This window comes from Ostrea edulis, chromosome 1, assembly GCF_947568905.1.
Source record: "Ostrea edulis chromosome 1, xbOstEdul1.1, whole genome shotgun sequence".
In the NCBI taxonomy this organism is placed as follows: Eukaryota; Metazoa; Mollusca; class Bivalvia; order Ostreida; family Ostreidae; genus Ostrea; species Ostrea edulis.
The window spans coordinates 65,744,189-65,764,462 of NC_079164.1; the positions used below are offsets into that span (position 1 = coordinate 65,744,189).

The 20,274-nt window shown below is 34.9% G+C and overlaps 1 protein-coding gene across 1 annotated transcript; it reads left to right on the forward strand.

Annotated features, from left to right (window-relative positions):
- Positions 1–1,654: 1,654 nt before the first annotated feature.
- LOC125679192 (uncharacterized) lies at positions 1,655–2,646 on the forward strand. The gene is made up of 3 exons (XM_048918239.2): positions 1,655–1,775; positions 1,913–2,263; positions 2,408–2,646. The coding sequence occupies exons 1-3, from the start codon at positions 1,655–1,657 to the stop codon at positions 2,632–2,634; spliced, it is 699 nt and encodes a 232-aa protein (XP_048774196.1). The 3' UTR covers positions 2,635–2,646.
- Positions 2,647–20,274: the final 17,628 nt, after the last annotated feature.

The window sequence follows — 20,274 nt, forward strand, 5'->3', positions numbered from 1 at the left end:
TCCGACATCTGGTTGTCAAGGGGGTGTGTCCCAATACCAAACCAGGTTATACAAAAATAACTTGCGTTCCTCAATTGGAATTTGACCAATCAGAGACAAGGATACAATAAGAATTAAATTATAAAGAATTAAATACAGAAAAAGACCGTAATGTAGCAGATTATGATTTGTTTTCTGAGCAATTACTTAATATTTCATCTAAGAGCTTAACGAAATAATAAAAACGCACCCATTTCACAAGAAGTTAAGAAATGCATCAAATCTCTAAAACGCAATAAATCAAGTGGTGTAGATATGACCCCCCCCCCCCCCCCCCCCAATGGCTATACGGACAGATAATTCCACTGTATAAAAGCAAAGGCAATGTAAATGACCCCCCCCCCCCAAATTACAGACCTATTACCTTATCAAGTTGTATTGGAAGACTTTTTACATCTATATTAAATGAAAAACTAAACAAATACGCAAATCATTGTAATTTGATATTAGAAAACCAGACGGGATTCCACACACCATTCAACTATTGATCATATATTCGTTTTACATGTGATTATTGAGCTATTTAAAATTAGTAAAAGGAAACTCTATCGTGCTTTTATCCATTACGAAAAAGCATTTGATTCTATTTGGCGAATCGGTCTTTGGAATAAAAGTTTGCTATATGGTAACATTGATGGAAAATGTTTTAGAATGATTAATAATATGTATAATGGAATAAAAGCACAAATAAAGTTTAATGGTGATCTGAAAACGTGATATATTGCATGACCTGTCCTTCCTGTAATGAAACTACATCGGACAAACCAGCAAACTGAACGCCCGTGTGCGCGTCCACAAGCAGCAAATTCGCGATCCAAGAATCAGAGGTTCACCATGTTGCGAACATTTTGCCAATTGTGGTCATGAAAATTTCAACATATTTCCATTATATAAAATGTATAATGACTGCGAAAGTTCCAGAGTTACAAAGGAGGACTATTGAAACTACATTAACCGAACTCTATAAATGATTGCCAAGTGTTGTCTAATATTGTGTACACACGTATTATATCGCTACCAGTGTAATTCATTATGACGTCAAAAACGACAATTATTCACGTCGTGATATGTTGACGTTACTTAGCAATTATATTTCATTTTATAACTGTCTAAAGAGGCATTAAAGCCGAAATCGCTAACAGTGAAATGCTATTCGAGCTTTGTGTTTCTTGACTTTTATTACTGGATATATATATATATATATATATATATATATATATATATATATATATGATATACACATACATACATACACACACATTTATTATATACTTTCAATTTCATCTCTTCTTTTTTCTTTAAAAGTTTGCGGGCATATATCACACGATATATGCCCGGAAACATTCCGGCCCGCAAACATTACGTCACAATCAAATTTCTACGCCGTTAATTTTCAAATTTTTCGTGTTTTTCATCTTTTACTCAGTTAAACCGATAAAGTTATTGTTAAAAATAAAATTATTGTTAGTTTCTAAATGAAATTGAAAATATATAATAAAAAGGTTATAGACTTTGTATGGGAAATATGACGACCTCGCAAGCTCGGTCCGTCTACGCGCCAAAAAACTCGGTCGTCATATTTTCCCATACAAAGTCTATAACCTATAAACAGGGAATGGGAGAAAACGGGGCTGGCGTCAAAGTTTCAAACGGTGTGATTTCTATGCTACATCACTGCCTTACAACATTTGGATCTGGAGAAAAAGAATGCATTATCCATTGTGATAATTGTGCAGGTACGTTAACATTTGAATACGTTATAGTGTATGCATTTTTTGTATTTTGCTCACCTTCAACTATACATCATGATTCTGTGTATTTTTTATCTATAAAATACTCATACATATATTTATAGAGGTAACTATTCTTCTAGGTGAAAATAAAAACAGATACGTACTGGGGTATCTGTCGTGGCGGACACTGTTAGGTCTACACAAGGATATTACCCTTTCAACGCAGGTGCCCTATCATGGACGTTGTCTGGTGGATGCTGGATTTGCCAACATCAAGCGTTTGTACCACAGGACTGATGTTGATAGTTTATCCGGTTTAGTGGATGTCATAAACAGAAGTGCCAAGTCAAACAGATCGGTGACATATCTAAATGATGCGGGGGAACACAACTGGGAATGGTTTGATTGGAAGACATTTATATCCCAGTACTTTGGCCCAGTAAGAGGCATACGGAAAATGCACCATTTTAGATTTTCTTCGTCATTTCCTGGTAAGTATAGAAATAAAATCCCCAGTCATTTTGCAAACTAACTGTATATCAGCGCATGAGATACTGATTCAGGTAGGAATTTCTTATCATTGGCTGCAAGAATATATTTTACAAATGTCTAAATATATTTATTTCTTTTTCCAGGAAAGATGTACGTCAGAGAAAGGGCTGATCAGGTAGAGACCGAAATTGTATTATTAAAGTCTGCTGTTACACCTGAAGGCCTGACAGCTACATGTAATACCGTGATGCCGGATACTGTACCACCAGGAGGGATTTCTCCAGAGAGACAGAAATACCTCTATCGTATGGTCAGACCATTTGTCAGGGATCCTTATAAAGAGCTGACTTGTCCGAATCACGAGGAATAATCACACCATAATTTGGCCTATTATTGAAACTTTGTCATTATTGGAATGAAGTATAGATGCTCTAACATCATAAAAGAGCTTACATGTACATACTTCTTTGTTGTTGCTTCTACACACATTTTGACCCTTGACTGCATCAATAGCCCTTATAATAAGGCATCATCAGAATTATATGTCATGTATTCTAAACTGAAACCACGTAACGTTATTTGACGTTACGCTAATGACGTCAAAACACAGAACAATTCATTTTGCTTATATGGCAGTTTTTATGCAATTATTTTTTAGAAAACAAGTGAAAATTGATACACAAATAATCAGGAGGACTTGTTCTTTAAATAAAACTAAAAAAGTGAATTTCCAAAATCTTGTTCCGAAGGTCCCTTTTCGCTTGATGCAACTCATATATATAATCCAAAATATAAGTAAATATCCACACAAGTAATAGTATAATAAAGAAAAATTAGAACGCCGAAAATAACTCAGCCGGTTTCAAGAGTCATAACTCTTGAAAATGAAACCGGTTAAGTTATTTTCGGCGTTCTAATTTTTCTTAATTATATATATATATTTGTGTGTATGTGTGTGTATATATATACAGATGGTCGAGCGGTCTAGAGCGCTGGTTACATTCTGCTAGGAGATTTGATTCCGCAGGGCGTGAGTTCAACCCCGTTTAGGGGCGGGCGGAAGTGGGTATCTAAGTAAAGTGAAATGTTAGATGCTTTATATTAAATATTCCTTCACTTAGGTTAGGAACAAATATGTTCATTTAAGAGTGCATGGGTATTACCGTGCTTTGTGTGTATATATATAAATAAATATATATATATATATATATATATATATATATATATATATATATATTATATATAATTATATATATATATATATAATGTATATATATAGTGAACGAGAATTTAGCATTTAGAGACATTTTATCTCAATATTCACAAAGTAGGTACTGTTCACTTTGTTCTGGTGATCTATGATCAATTATCGATGGTGATCAAATTTTAGTCCGCTCGTACCTACAGGCAATTATAAATACACAGGTAATATAAATAACAAGAAATATTCTCGCTGAAATCATCTAATTTTAAACTGAAAATCTATAACAGGATACATAAAGAAAACGCAGAGGCATATTTTTGGAATTCCTTTTACCTGTAAAAACTCTGTTTACATTCATCGCTTATATCAACAAATTTGTTTTGACGGGTACAGTAGTAAATGTGAATTTTTAATTTGAATATTTCTTAGGAATTTTAAGTCTATGGAAACCAAGAAAATTAATGGCCGGTCGGTCAGTCAATTTGCACTCTTGGCCGATCTTGATCACCCTCTGGCCAAAATTTTATCGTCTTCAAAAAGGGGCCGCTAATATAAGAGTAAATTACACATGTTTATTAACAAATGTACTTTAAAAAGTGACCGATGTCCGGTTTTCAGGGGTGGCCGGTTTTGTAGTTGAAGACTTTCTTTGTAAGGAAATGTTAAGATTTCTGCCGCGACTTTGAAAATCGGCCGATATTCAGGGAGAACCGGTTTTCTGAGGGGCCGGTTTGGAGAAGTTACACTGTATATATTTATATATATCTTATTTTTCTATTTCTACAGAATACATCATGTCTTAAAGTGAAACCATGTCACAGGCAGTAATGTTTCCACATAATGAAACGACAAGTCTCAAGCCGCCCAGTTCCATGAATGCACATCGTTTAGGGGCCCATCGAGAGTATGGATTCATTAAGATCACACATGGCTACATATCTGTGATTCTGACTTGTTGTATTGTTCCAATTAACATTTTGATGATCGCAACGTTTTATAAAGGAAAGTGGAGGACGCCTGCTCACAAAATCCTTGTAAACATTGCCCTGCTGGAAAGCCTGACTGGCTTGACAAACATTGTTCCATCGGTCTATTTTTTCACACTAGGATACGGAGATGAGTACACTCCTTTCCACTGGTGCTTACCTCGGGAACTGCTTTCAAGAATCATTCCAAGTTTTTTCCGAACATGGTCTTTAAACCTAATGGTCCTCCTCGCACTGCAGAGGCTGTTGGTCGTAAAACGTCCATTTCAAGTTGGCAACTATTTTACTTCGAAGAAAACAATAATCCAAATTGGATTTGCTGGCATCATTGCTTTGGGTGGGAATTTCCCCCCATTTTTATCTCTTGGTGACTATACGGCTATTTCAGTCATGTCTATTTTACAACCCACTGAGACTATCATTGGTTGTGTACGACAAAAATCAAATATCATAAACCAAAAAGTGGCTGACCTCTTACTAGTTGTGATATCCAAAATCATTCCCATACTCCTTTTAGCAGTACTTGATGTATGTTTAATACGGACCCTACAGAGGAGAGCTCATAAGCAGACGAACAATCTTGGATTACATCAGCATCAAGTATCTCATCGTCATAAAGAATCAAACAGGTTAACTTTAATCAGTACCGTCATAGTATGTTGTATCCTAACAACAGAAATGCCAGCATTGATATGCCACATGTATTTCTCTTACTCAGAAAATATTTCTTGTAAAAGATGTGTACTGGAAAAATTACATGGCATTTTGCATCCAATTGGTATTATTGTGTATTCGTTGAGTTTTGTCGTATACTGTTGCTTAAGCAAACGTTTTCGTCGTTGTGTAGGTACATTTTGTAAATGTCAAGATAACTCAAGAAGCAAATCAGCGATATCCAGACAAACGCTATATTCACTGAGTAGTCGTTCAATTTTAGAGTAGCCAAATAAAGATGTTCTATACTGTAAACTCTTCTCTGAGAGTTTCATCATGGCAATTGTCATTATTTTTATCATTACGCCATATTGAACCATGTTACTGCATTATGATACTTGTATATCACTTTACCTTTTCTTTCTAACTGAATTGTATAAAATAAAGCATATCCACATCCTTTATTAGGGTTGTTTGATACATTTACCAGGTTTTAATTGAGTGCCACACATGAAATGCACATATTCAAATAATTTTGATAAAATTTTAGATTACTTTCAGTAATATTTCAACAAAAAAACAAAAGAAAAAAAATAGTGTTCTGTTCTTTAGATACAGCTGCCAGATATTTTCTAGTTCATCATTTTAAGTGAACAAATGGGCTATCTCAGAATATGATTCGATTTAATTTGCAAGCCAGTTTTATAACAAAACTTTTTTCCCCTAAATTATCAGAGCAACGAAATGACATTGGAATTGATGTTGTTATTTCTACCGTTTAAAAAAACCATGTCATGTTTTCTCCTGTAAAGTTTCGGTTTTGACAACTGGAATCTATAGTAGGGTTTTCGAGGGAGAATAGATTGAATTGATAATAATTAATATTCTATCCTGTAGTGCAATGCAAAATAGAGTTTGATGGCCATTCTATGATTTATTGAATACTTGGGATGACACAAGTTCGTGTCCCGCTCGTGCCATGGGGCATCTGACATAAGACGTAAACATATGTAGGTAGCGATTGTTCCTTCGCGAAATGAACTTAAACAAGAGCCCCATGGGCCACATCGCTCACCTGAGTCATCTTGCCCCATTTTAAAAGATTTTCCCCATATATTCGCATGTAAAATTTTGATCCCTATTGTGGCCCCAACCTACCCCTGGCCATGATTTTTACAAAATTGAATCTGCACGATGTCAGGAACCTTTCATGTAAATGTAAACTTCTTTGGCCCAATGGTTCTTGAGTAGAAGATTTTAAAGGATTTTCCCTGTATATTTGTAAGTAAAACTTTGATCCCCTATTGAGGTCCCATCCTAACCCTGGGGGTCATGATTTTAACAAACTTGAATCTACACTATGTCAGGAAGCTTTCATGTAAAATTGTTACTCCCCTAGCCCAGTGGTTATTGAGAAGAATATTTTTTAGAAATTGTCCCTATATATTTGTATATAAAACGTTGATCCCCTAGTGTGGCCCCATTCTAAGCCCGAGGGCCACGATGTTTACAAACCTGAATCTTCTCTATGTCAAGAAACTTTCATGTAGATTTCAGCTTTTTTGGCCAAGTGGTTCTTGAGAAGATTTTTAAATGACTACCGTATTTTATCCTTTTATGTGATTATATTCCCTTTGAAGGGGCATGGTCCTTCCTTTGTATAAACCTAAATCTCCTTCACCCAAGAATGATTTGTACCAAGTTTGGTTGAAATTGGCCCAGTGGTTCTGGAGAAGAAGTAGAAAGTATGCAAAGTTTACAACGGACGGACAACGGGTGATCAGAAAAGCTAATTTGAGCACAGGTGAGCTAAAAACGAAGGTCCCGTGTCGTTATAGGCGTTGCCACGTTAAAGAGCCCCCGTTGCTACTGTCGTAAGCGCTACAAGTGTGGTATTTCACTTACAACTGGTGATGTCTCAATATGAGTGAATAAAATCAATATCATAATGTATTATATGATACTGCCACTATTGAGTTTTTAACGCGTTATGTTTTATATAATACTTTCAAAAACAATTATCATAAAATAAATATATCTATATATTGAGAAACTCCAAAACGCTTGCACCTTTAATATTGTTTTATATATGAGGCCAAGTTCGTATGCAATAAGCGCAAAAATGATTAAAAATCAACTTTCGATTTCCATAATAAACAACCCTGAGAAAGCAAACAAGAGGTCCATGGGCCACATCGCTCACCTGAGTGACCTTGGACAGCAGTTGTGATTTTGAAACAATTTTTATCAACTTTTATTCCCATGAAAATTTTTGACCCCATATCGTGGCCCTCAAAGGATCACAACATAACTGAAAATGATTTCACAACACATGGATGTGCCTCAACACCAATATGACTAACATGACCGTCTTTTTCTGGTTAAGAGGGTCATAGTGTGAAATGAAATATCTTGTCAAAAGAAATATATATACAAATATGAAAGCTTTATCTTGAATAGTTCAGGAGATATTAATTAGGTCAGGTTTTAAAGAAAATTATGTCAAGGTCACAAGATCAAACACGATTGTATCACAAGGTTATGTCATAAAACACCTATGTGAAAACATCAAAGTCCTACCTAGAATAATTCCAAAGACATTTGATTGATAACATTTTCTAACAAGTATGTGGAAGTAAAGGTTACAAGAGACTGTTGGGAGGCCTGATCACCAAAGAGCACGAAGATATTTTCTATGAGGAACTCTAGCATATTTTTTATTTCAACTTCAGAGTACTGGTACTTTTGTACCAGTTTTTATGTAGTGATTTTTAACAAAGTAATTTTTTTTGGATGAGTGATAACTAGAAATGAATATTTCCTTTTTTCAGTTTTGTTGAAGAAGCAACTGTCTATGATGTCAAAAAGTCTAGTCTTTAATTTATCGCGAGGAATGATTGTGTAAATTGTTGAAAAATCATAGGTTTTTATGTTGTTGATTTAAGAAAAGTTCTTTAGAAGTTTTTAGAATCAACATTTGATTTACACCGCTTCTAGTATATGTAGTCGCACAATTCGTGTCCATGGGAATTCCAAGAGACTGTTGGGAGACCTGATCACCAAAGTGCACGAAGATATTTTCTATGAGGAACTCTAGCATATTTTTTATTTCAACTTTAGAATACTGGTACGTGCAATCAGAGTGGTTTTTAACAAAGTAATTTTTTTTGGATGAGTGATCACTAGAAATGAATATTTCCTTTTTCCATTTTTGTTGAAGAAGCAACTGTCTGATGTCAGAAAGTCTAGTCTTTAATTTATAGTGAGGAATGATCGTGTAAATTGTTGAAAAATCATAGGTTTTTATGTTGTTGATTTAAGAAAAGTTTTGGGATTTCAAGTTTACGAAAAGTTCTTTAAAAGTTTTTAGAATTCACATTTGATTTACACCGCTTCTAGTATATGTAGTCGCACAGTAAGTTTGAAGTTTCTCCTTCACACCTGTTGATATTTTCGTGAGGAGGAAAGATAGGGACTTGGTAGAGCACTTACTGGATCCAGCAATGTATCTTTGTAAGGGTTTTTATGTAGTTTAGGAATCCAGTATAGGCATTGTAACTCATATTCATTCGTTCGACCCATTGACTGGGATATTAAATGTGTCTAAAACTGACGCATGGTTAAAATATGACTACATTAATCTTAATGTAATGTAATTCAATTTTGTTCATAAAATGACAATCTATGGATTAATAATGTTGAGAACTAATATTACCCATATCTCTTTCAGTCCTTCAATGAGGGTTGTTGACACATGTACGTATGTTAATCTTATGGCAAAAAATACCTATCAAACAAACAGCCCAACACTTTGACCGAATTACTTTCCAATTGTACAATATCAATAACACTTCTGTACAAGTAGCTCTTGAAGATAAAACGACAAGAGTTTTCCCTTTGAATTCTAGACCGTCAACATTTTTAAAGCTTTATGATGCTATATTTCAAACAGTGCCACATGATCTGTCACTTTCCCTTTGTATTTTTGAATCAATATCGATTACATAATTATCCTAAATTGCGAAAGATCTTCCTATCCCATATACTATGCAACAGAGCACCCATTTAAAATTTTATATTTTTCACTCACTGTTACTTTCCACCCGTACAATTATAAGACCATACTATTCATTTTTGGAATTTCCGGTATTTTTTTTCGAGGTGTAGATCCCTATCCCACATGTTTCATATTTAATATTGTTCGCACAAAACTCAATATTTAGGGATTTACTATGTAGTAACGTAAACAAGTAATTGTATCAAACAACTCATATTACATCTCACATCCACAGTGGGCCTTATGTCTTGATCATCAGGCAAATGGAGTAACCTGTAGCCAAAAACGGTATGCAAAAAACGACCTAACATTTGGTATGACCCACGCCACACAGCAATTGACCTAATGAAATACAAAACTCGAATAACATTTCACTTTTAACGCTTTCGGCTTTAAAGCCTCTTCAGACAGTTATAAAATGAAATACAGTGGCTAAGTATAGTAAACTTCGGTTAAATGTATATTCAATTTTAAACAGTTATTTTCTATTAAGTTTGGGATTAAACAATTTTATAAAGTATTCCTCCTTTGTAACTCTGGAAATTTTGCAGTCATTATACATTTTATAAAATGGAAATATGTTGAAATTCCCATGACCACAATTGGCAAAATGAAATATAAAATATTTCAAATACAGTGTGTATCTTGTATGATCCTCTGAAATTTACATTGACAATCCCATTTCCATTCTCTACGTGCATGTAGCATGTGACAGCGTGGCGAGAATTTCATCGTCTTTTGACTTCCTAAATGGTCGAGTGGTCTAGCGCGCTGGTAGCACGATGCTAGATTTGGTTACGCATATAGCGAGTTCAACCACTGGCAGGGGCGAGGTGGGTATCCTTATAATAGTGATTGATTGATTGATTAAATATTGTTTAACGCCCCTTTCGAGAAGTTTTCACTTATATGGAGACGTCAATAGTGCAGGTGAACGGCTTCAAAATTTAGGCCTATGCTCGGCGCTTACGGCCTTTGAGCAGGGAAGGATCTATATCTTACCACACCTGCTGTGACACGGGAACTCGGTTTTTGCGGTCCCATCCGAAGTCGCCTCTTACATTTTGTACGACAAACAAGGGATACTGAGGACCTATTCTAACTCGGATCCCCACGGGCTCTTAAAATATGAAGTAGTATGTGCTTTACACGCACACATTATATATTATATAAAGTCAAGTACCACAAAACTCGAATTAACATTTCATTGCTAGGCTTTCGGCTTGAACGCCTCTGTAGACAGGTGTAAAACGAAAATACAATAGGATTGGATGCAAGAACTTTTAATTAAGTAAATCCTGTCATTGTAGTACAATGATTATATTGATTGTCAAACAGAATATGAATTACATGCATAATATTATGTTATGTAAATCAAATCAATTCAAATGCACATTATATACACAAATGTAGACCTACTAAGCTCGACCAAGACTAACACGGAATGCACGTTCTAGATACATGTACGTAAATACAAGACAATGACTCCATAAAGAACTTTTTAACACCAATGCAGAGACTTTTATTTGTATTTACATTGCCGATGTCTTGCCTTTGATATTTTTATAAATTGCAATGACAGCCAGTAATGTTGTAAACAGTGAATCTCAATAAATATAATACGTCTATTTCCACGGCTGGGAAGTTCAACATAAATGGCATTTAGATTGTAAATATGAGACGGACAAAAGATCGATACGCCAAATTGTTGTTTATACCCAAATGGAATACATATTCTGTTAAATGTCATATCAAAATTACGTTTATTTGTACACGATATCAAAGGATTTCATAACGATAACTAACAGTAAAAGTTTTTTTTAGAATGAAACTACACATGCAACACAAAAAATATTCATGATCCTAGCAACATATGTAAAATCTGAATTAGGATATCAGTCATAATGAGAAAATACATCTAGCAAAACTATATAATCATTGTAAAGTCGAGCACAATAGTGGGCACTGATCAAGAAGCTTTAGTCTTATGGTTTTTCTCCGAACAGATTCCTCGAATGATCTGTTGAAAACGCCTATCAGAAACCCCATAAATAAACGGATTGGCAATATTATTGATAAATACAGTCCAGTATAAAAAATAAAATATGGACCCTGAAACATCATCCATATCACATTCCAATCCCTCATAAATATGGTATAAGAGTCCACAAATTAAATGTGGCAATGTGAAAACAATGTAAATAAAGGAAATAGCAAAAAAGGTCATTGACGTTTTGAAATAATTAGCCTGTCGGTTTGTCCATGTTCTCAACTCCGCAGCCTCTGTGCACCTCGTGTTAAATTCAAAATATTTCATGGTCGTTTTCACCGTGACGTAAATCCGGTAATATAAAAAACATACAATTGTCGAAACAAGGAGGAAAACCGATATTAGTAGAAAGTAATATCCTTTAGCTAGAACTGCAAACGGATACGACTTTGTCAAATAACACTGATGACCTGTTACATTGACAGATTTAAAGTGGAGTTCGTTATTGTTGTATAAGAACGGGGTGAAGAAAGACGATAAAAAAGAAGTCACAACGATGCATAGACATCCTAATTTTGCTCTCTTGAAACTTAGTTGGGAATGAAAAGGGAAGCAAACCTTCCGGTATCTGTCGTAGGCAATCAAGATCAATCCCCCAGCAGACATCACGGCAATGGCGTAAGAAATCATTAATCCTCCTTTGCACAAATATTCGTTTGGAAAATCAACGGGATATGAAAGAAAAAGCACTGTAAACGGCATAGCAAAGGTGCTGTTTGCCATATCAATTAAAGCCAAAAATAAAACATAAAGTCGATAGTTAGAAGGTTTGTATTTTATAAGGTAGACTAAAAGTACTGTTGTGTTACCAATTAATCCGATGACCATTTGAAGGAACACAAAAGTTATTCCAGGTAAATTTCTCCGAAAAAATGCATTATTTAACTCATCGATACGAATGTCGCCAGATATATTTTTAAAGATCCACTTCGGACAATCTTTCGTCTCATTCATGATCTTCCCGATACGGAATTAACTACGCACAAATAATGTCCCATTCACTTGAAAAAAAGGAGACGTTTAGTCGCAAACAACCAATCGTTAGTGCATTAAAACTTCTACTATATGTCTGGTTCATAAAGCGATCGAAGTATAATTGCGCATGTATGCGAATTAAATCCATATGCAACGTATAAAAAACACGTCACGTTATATTCACAAACAATATGGGTGTAAGTTTTACAAATTAGAAATGTTCTAGGAGGACTAATCCCCCCCCCCCCCCCGCAGGTTATGATGGATGGTGGGAAATAGTGAATTTGTGCTAATTGAAGGATAAACACATCCTTTTGACATGAAAATTGTTGAGAGCAATTAATGTAAATGCATGAATATATATTCTGCAGTTGTGTGTTACTCAGGATATTAAAGACATGCTTATTTATAATTTCTGAATGATATTATATGGATAACTACTATTCAGCGTACATGAGCCAGAAGACGACACATCTTTTATCAACAAAATCATCCACAGACAGATGGACAGACAAACAACTGGACTGATGGTTCCATTATACCCTGTCCTAAACTAATGCAGTAGTATATGTGAAAGAACAGATCAATACAAAAAGTTGAATAAAAAAGTAAAATGAAAATATCCATAATTTCCTTGAATGTTAATGAGTACAACTTCATTATATACATATACACACAAAGTTTGAATCAAATCTGTCCATTGATATTTAGGTCATCTGAGTTACTCAGGTGACCTATTGCAATTGATCTGCAAAAACGGCGCAATTTTCATTGCATTCAATTTTTTTTATTTGAAATCGCTTATAATTGCAATATCTCATAATTTAAATGGGTATGGAAAGAAATGCAATAACAGTCCGCGAATTGCTAATGAGTTGTTTTCATAACGGTTATACTGAATATATATATTAAAAGAAATAGAATAAACAGTACACAGAGTGTAAAACTTTAACGCATTGCGTTAAAATTTGAAGCGCTTTCAGGCCTGAGGATTATAAAATGAAAGCGCTTGCGTTAACATTTTCACTTTGTGTACTGTTTATTCTATTTCTTTTAATATCTTATCTTATACCGGCACTGTCATTAAAAAAAAACCCAATTTATATATATATAAACGTACTTTTTTCCACGGGTTCATAAGTCCGCGGAATCACAATTTCTGTTTATTCCGCGGGTAGAAAATTGGGCGGATTTCATAGATGTCTTTCATTTACTTTAAGTACGCTGGGATAAATTTCCGCTGAAACTTTGTGACCGCGTACATAGCGTAAATTAATACCGCGCGGAAAAAAGTACTTCTACAGTATACATGTATATATTGATTGCTTAATATTGTGTAACGTCCCTCTCGAGAATATTTCACTCACACACACACACACACACACACACACACACACACACACACACACACACACACACACACACACACACACATATATATATATATATATATATATATATATATATATATATTGCGAAAGATATACATCTTAATAAACCTCCAATTCTTACAAAGATATCTTGCAGATGTAAATACGATAGTATAATGATAGTTACAAAAAAAAAATGACAATACAAATTACATATAGACTTCTCTCTCTCTCTCTCTCTCTCTCTCTCCCTATATATATATATATATATATATACTCCAGTACCTATAGTTAGCTAAACTACATGATCTATATTTCTGATTTGCATGACCTTCAGTGAAGAGCAAACTGTTGTAGGCTTCAATCTGTTGCCCCATGTAATCAATTAATTGATTAAACACATCGTTCAAATTAATTTCATGTGATTGTTTTGCCTATATACACTGTCCTATATTTTGAGCTCCTCTTTCACAACTGATTATTCATCGATTTCTGTACCATAATATTTCTTTTTATTCCGCTATCAGTAAATAAATGTATAGCTTATTCCACCGATATCGAAATCGGTTATTCTAAAATACATGTATCGCTTATTCTAGAATAAAAACAATGTCCTCAATACATTTTAACATATTCTTTACATTCAATGTTTTATTCGTAATCGCTTATACATGTAATTGCAATATCTCATAATTTAAAGTGGATATGCAATAACAGATTTGATAATGAGTTGTTTCCATAACGGTCAAAGCTTAAAAATTCAACACACCTAAAACAAATTGCAACGAAATGAATTTTGTATTTTTTTTAAATTTTGCTTAATAACTCCTGCATAAAACATTTAGAAAATAGACGATACATATATTTGATCGAGTCAATTCTGAGATATTTTTAGATGAGAGATTATGACATTTTAAAAATAAAATTCATTGATTGATTGATGTTTTCTGCCACACTCAACAATTTTTCAGTTATCTGGTGGCGTCCAGTTTTCATTGGTGGAAGAGAGAACCCAGATACAATGTACCTGGGAAGAGACCACCGACCTTCCGAAAGTAAACTGGGAAACTTTCTCACTTACCGGCGCGAGCGGGATTCGGACCCGCGCCGACAAAGGAGAGAGGCCGTGTGATTTTGAGCGCGATGCTCTAACCACTCGGCTATGACCTCATTTATCACCGTTGACCATGGTGAAAAGATTCAGTAACGCACGCGTTTCAGATAAATTAGGTAAGTCGAAGCCACTGGTCCATTTATTTTTCTAAAAAAAAAAAATCCAAAACACATCAACAAAAAACAAAAACAAAAACAAAAAACATAACAAAATGAGGTTGTTTTTTTAAAGTCTAAAACGTATCACACGGAAAGCACAGACATATTACGAAACAGAATATGCCCCATACTTTGAACGAAAGTTATTTTTCTCAAACACTCGTGTTTAATATCGACTACCTAAGAAAATTCGCACTGATGTTTGCTTTATTAGCTGAATTCAAAGTTTGAAATAATTTGAGAAAGAATGATGAAAAAGCATTACAAGTAGATAAAGACGCATTTTAATTTCTTACTAAATTCGGGTTCATGACGAAATGATTGAAAATAAAGATAACACAGGATGAAAAGATCAAGAGAAAAAACCAAGATATGATTATAATCTACCAATTATAAAGTCTCCCAAACGAAGTACTGGCAGTGTAAAAGTGGCTTTTTCTGAGTACTACTTAGTACTATTTTCCTCCCTTGACAAAATCCATGCCCATTATAACATCATTTAAAAGATCTAAATCACGAAGGCTTTGATTTAGAATTTTTCCAAAGAATCTCCCTTTTTTCTTCAGTGAAACTGATGTCACTTGACCTTGATCCTAGTTTGTAGGTCCCAAGATCCTCTTATCATTTTTTATGATCCCTTGCCTCTAGCATTCCTGGTTTCTAAAGTTATACAAGTTTTTATAATCAAGGTCAATGGAGATACTACTTTGTAGGTCACTACGCACTTCATTTCTGAAGATACCATGTCTCTATCATTCCCAGTTCTAAATTTATACCAGACTCATGTTTAAGGTCAGAAAGTCAAAATTACTGAAGTCACTTGATCTTGATACCAATTTGTAGATCCCATCATCCTTTCTTATTTCTGAAGATTCCATCTCTTTATTTATCATACCTAGATGTTAGATAATACCAACTTTATTATCTAAGGTCAGAGATCAAGCTCACTGGAGTCACCTGACCTTGATACTGATTTGTAGAACTCATCATCCTTTCTGAAGATCCCACATCTCTATCAGACCCGAGTCTTACATTATATGTAAGTAATACCAATTTTATGTTCTAAGGTCAAAGGTCAAGGTCACTTGACGTTGATATTAGTTTGTATACTTTATCATCTTGTCATTCCTGAAGGTCCCATGTCTCTACCCATTCCAGTTCCAAAATTATTCGAGTTTGTATGTTCACGGTCAGAGGTCAAGGTCACTTGACCTTGATACCAATTTGTAGATCTCATCATCCTTTCAGAAGACCCCATGTTTTTTTTTGTTTTTGTTCTAAGGTCAATGTCACTGGAGTCACTTGACATTGATACTAATTTGAGGTCCTGCCATCCTTTTGTCATTTCTGAAGATTCTGTGTTGCTATTAGTCCTGGTTTTAAAGTTATACAAGTTTTTATGATCATGATCAGAGGTCAAAGTCACTGAAGTCACTTGACCTTGATACTAATTCGTAGGCCCTGTCATTCTCTATTCATTTCTGAAGACTCCAAGACTATGTTGATCATATTTGTCAAGTTATATCTGTTGAAATTTGGAATTAATTTTCCCCCATAGAGTTCTATGTTAAACCCTACCCCCATCTGACCCCCCCCCCCCAATGTACCCTAACCCCCATTCAATCTGAAAACAAAAACGTTTCCGCACATCTAGATACATTGGCCTATCAAATCCTTGAATATCTATTACTTTCATTAACTGGTTACGGAGAACGATGTCGGACAGTTTTAGGCGCGAGAAAGACGCCGAAGAAGGAGCGTAAGAATAACAAGAACCGAGCAAAAACAATAAATCTCCAAACTTCGTTTGGGAGACTTAATTAAAGACTGTAATGTTCCTCTGAGAGATATGTTTGATGATTCCTTTTCAGATCCCATGTGCTCGATCTCAAAATGTTCTGTAAAAATTGTAAAACTTGGGGTATACTGATCACTAGAAATTCATTTAGTATAGTAATCTCACCGAACTTAGTTTCTGTAACTTTGATAATTTGACTTGTACATCTTCTAAAGTTGCCTATTCTAATGAGTGTAACCCGTGTGGCTTAATTTATGTAGGGGGTACTAAGGATTCATTTAATAAAAGAATAAGGGGCATAGATTTCAAATAAATAATGGTGGTAACCAACTTCTTTACAAGCACTTTAATTCCCTTGACCACTCCATCTTGTCGATGAAGGTCAGAATTTTAGAAGAAAAATTACCATCATACAAACACCGAGCTTGACACTACAGAGCTTGCTTTGCGTAAAATCAGTTTTAAAATCGAAGCAGGTAACTGACAAACAAGTTGATGGTACAGTGGTTTCAACACCCTCGTTTAAAATCAGCATTCCGCAACTTCAATGGTCGTTATAACGATCTAGTTTTCCAATATAACCTAAAGTGTATCATTGGTTCAAATTCTGTCTGGCATGTTTCATACCGATTGTTAGGCCGTTCTTGGCACACCCATTTTGACTACGGATAACTCCATTTACCTGATCGAAATATAAATGTAGGGCTCACGGCGGGTCGACAGGGGATGGTTACTCCTCCTAGGCACCTGATCCCACCTCTGGTATATCCAGGGGTCCGTGTTTGCCCAACTCTATATTTTGTATTGCTTGTAGGAGTTATGGATTTGATCACTGTTCGTTATCTTCACCTTTTATATGTACATGTATATGTACTATTGGAAATTCCGATGTTTGTAACATTTACTTTTTAGAAAATATAATAAGCCATGGTTCAATAAACAGTTTAAAAGAACGACAGAAAATTCATCTGGCAAAGAGTATTCACTTGTCAACATGTATTAAATTTAAGATAAAACAGCAAACCTTTAAGAAATGAGTAAAAAGAAAAAGCTTATGTGTAACTGTGTCAAAAAGCACAATAATGACTACCAACACTAAAACCCTCTTGAATTGAAAGCGAGGATGACGAACAGTGATCAATCTCACAACTCCTATATGAATACATGTATGTTGAATTCCTCAAATAGAGGTATAGTGTGTTGTCAATAAATACTGGAGCTAAGTTTTAGTTTTTTAAATGTATTGATGAAAGTAATAATCTCCACGGAAATGATTCTTTTTTTTCATTATTAAGTACATATTCAAAATATGCTTCTCACGAAATACTACACTATGAAATTAGTGAATCTGATATTAAGTAAGTGTAAAGAAATTGGAAAATAGTTTTAAAAAGTATCTGGTTTTGGTATTGTTCTTAAAGTTCCCGATTTCATTATTATTCGATATAGTCATTGACAAAACTGTTCGCAAATACTTCAAGCTAAAACCTGTATCAATTATCGTCAAATTCCATGACTGAAAGGTTGAAAAAATTGATCACAATAGCAATTTGCATCGTTTTAACAGGAAGTTTGCATAATTTTTAATGTCTGAAATTTGACAAAGGAATAAAATAAATTTAAATCAATTTTCGCCATGCCACAAAATGAAATGGCATTAAACTATTGATGAGCACTAGAAACTGGAAACCGCTTCAATTGAAATCGTGATAAAAGTCTGCTAGCTAAGGGGACAAGTAAACATTTCTATTATTAAACAAACAACTATCGATGATGTGTCTGTATGATATGGTGACTGTAGGTGGAAAGGATAACGCTTTAGAGCCCGGAAACCATATTGCTATTTCGATGTCCAGTGCGCTTGACCTTTGCTGTTTTGACCCCAAATTCAATAGGGAACATCTTCGTCCCATGGGTAGTCCATATGTATAATATGGTGACTGTAGGTGAAAAGGATAAAGCTTTATAGCCCAGAAACCATATTGCAGCTTTGATGCCCAGTGTGCTTGACCTTTTGACCCCAAATTTGATAGGGAACATTTTCGTTCCATGGGTAGTCCATATGTATGATATAGTGACTGTAGGTGAAAAGGATAAGTTAAACGCTTTAGAGCACAGAAACCATTGCGTCTGCAGACGGACGGACAACCCGATTCCAGTATACCTCCCAACTTTGTTGCGGGGGGTATAATAAATATGTTAGTACGAAACAGATGTGGAAGACGGGTGTATTTTATTTCGAGTTCATCGGGATTAATTGAATCGACATATGAATGAAAATGGTTACTGTTAATAGATAAAACCTCTATATTTCTAAATCTCGAGTAAGGCCACAGTAAGATATTTTTTTTCATGTAGGTTTTGAATAAATTCTGCCTCGTAAGAATATAAAACCAAGTCAGCTAAGAAACGAGCACAATTCCTGCCCATGGGATTTCCAACATACTGTTGGATTAATTAAATATTGTTTTACGTCCCTCTCGAGAATATTTCACTCATATGGAGACGTCACCACTGTCGGTGAAGGGCTGCAAAATTTAGGCCTATGCTCGGCGCTTATGGCCATTGAGCAGGGAGGGACCTTTTATCGTGCCACACCAGCTGCGACATGGGACCTCGGTTTTTGCGGTCTCATCCGAAAGACCGCCCCCATTTAGTCGCCTCTTACAATCAAGGGGGTAATGAGGACCTATTCTAACCCGGATCCCAACGGGAACAGACTGTTGGAAGACCTGATCACCAAAGACCACGCATAATTTTGATATCAACTTCAGAGTACCTGTACACAGAATCAGTCTGATTAAAATCAAACCTCTCACTTCGCTCGATATACGGATAGTCGCTGCGTGGGGGCGACTATCCATATATCGAGCGAAGTGAGAGGTTTGATTTTAATCAGACTGACACAGAAGCATAGTGATGCTTAATGGAATAAAGTAATTTTTGGAATGATTGATCACTATTAAATATATTTCCGTTTTCCATTGTTGTTGAAGATGCAACTGTCTATGATGTCAACAAGTCTAGTCTTTAATTCATCGTGAGGAATGGTCTTGTAAAATGTCGAAAAGTCATACATTATAAAGTTGTTGATTTAAGAAAAGTTTTATTTCAAATTTAGTAAAATTTCTTCCGAATTTTTTTTTTTTAGAATCCACATTTGATTTACACCAAATCTGGCATATGTTATGTCATTATGCGTTTAGATGTTCTCCTTCACAGCTGTTATTATTTTCGTGAGGAGCAAAGGAATGCAGTGTAACGGAGAGAAAAGTCGATGAAAATAAACCATCATAATAAGTATATTTATTTCTTTTTTACTATTGAATTGCAAGTTGAACTACATGTCCTCACTGTATAGTGCATTCTCGCAATTCTTTATTTGTGAATGTTTGAAAAGTAATTCGTGAAATGTATATATTATGCGGACATAACGGCATTAAAAAAGGCAGCTCTAGATAGATGAAACAGTTTTTATACGCCCGTCGAAGATGGGACGTATTATGGTATGGCGTCATCCGCCTGTCCGGACATTGTGGGCAGTATACAGACCGAACCGTAGTCTCCAGGATTTTAAAACTTGGTACATTTGATCACCATCATGAGAGGAATATGCCTATTGTTTTTTAAGATCAGAGGTCAAG

Bases quoted from the DNA above. Each gene is read 5' to 3' on its own strand.
- LOC125679192 (XM_048918239.2), top strand. From the start codon at position 1,655: ATGGGAGAAAACGGGGCTGGCGTCAAAGTTTCAAACGGTGTGATTTCT. The intron at 1,776-1,912 runs GTACGTTAACAT...CTATTCTTCTAG, and splicing joins CCATTGTGATAATTGTGCAG to GTGAAAATAAAAACAGATAC. The intron at 2,264-2,407 runs GTAAGTATAGAA...TTCTTTTTCCAG, and splicing joins ATTTTCTTCGTCATTTCCTG to GAAAGATGTACGTCAGAGAA.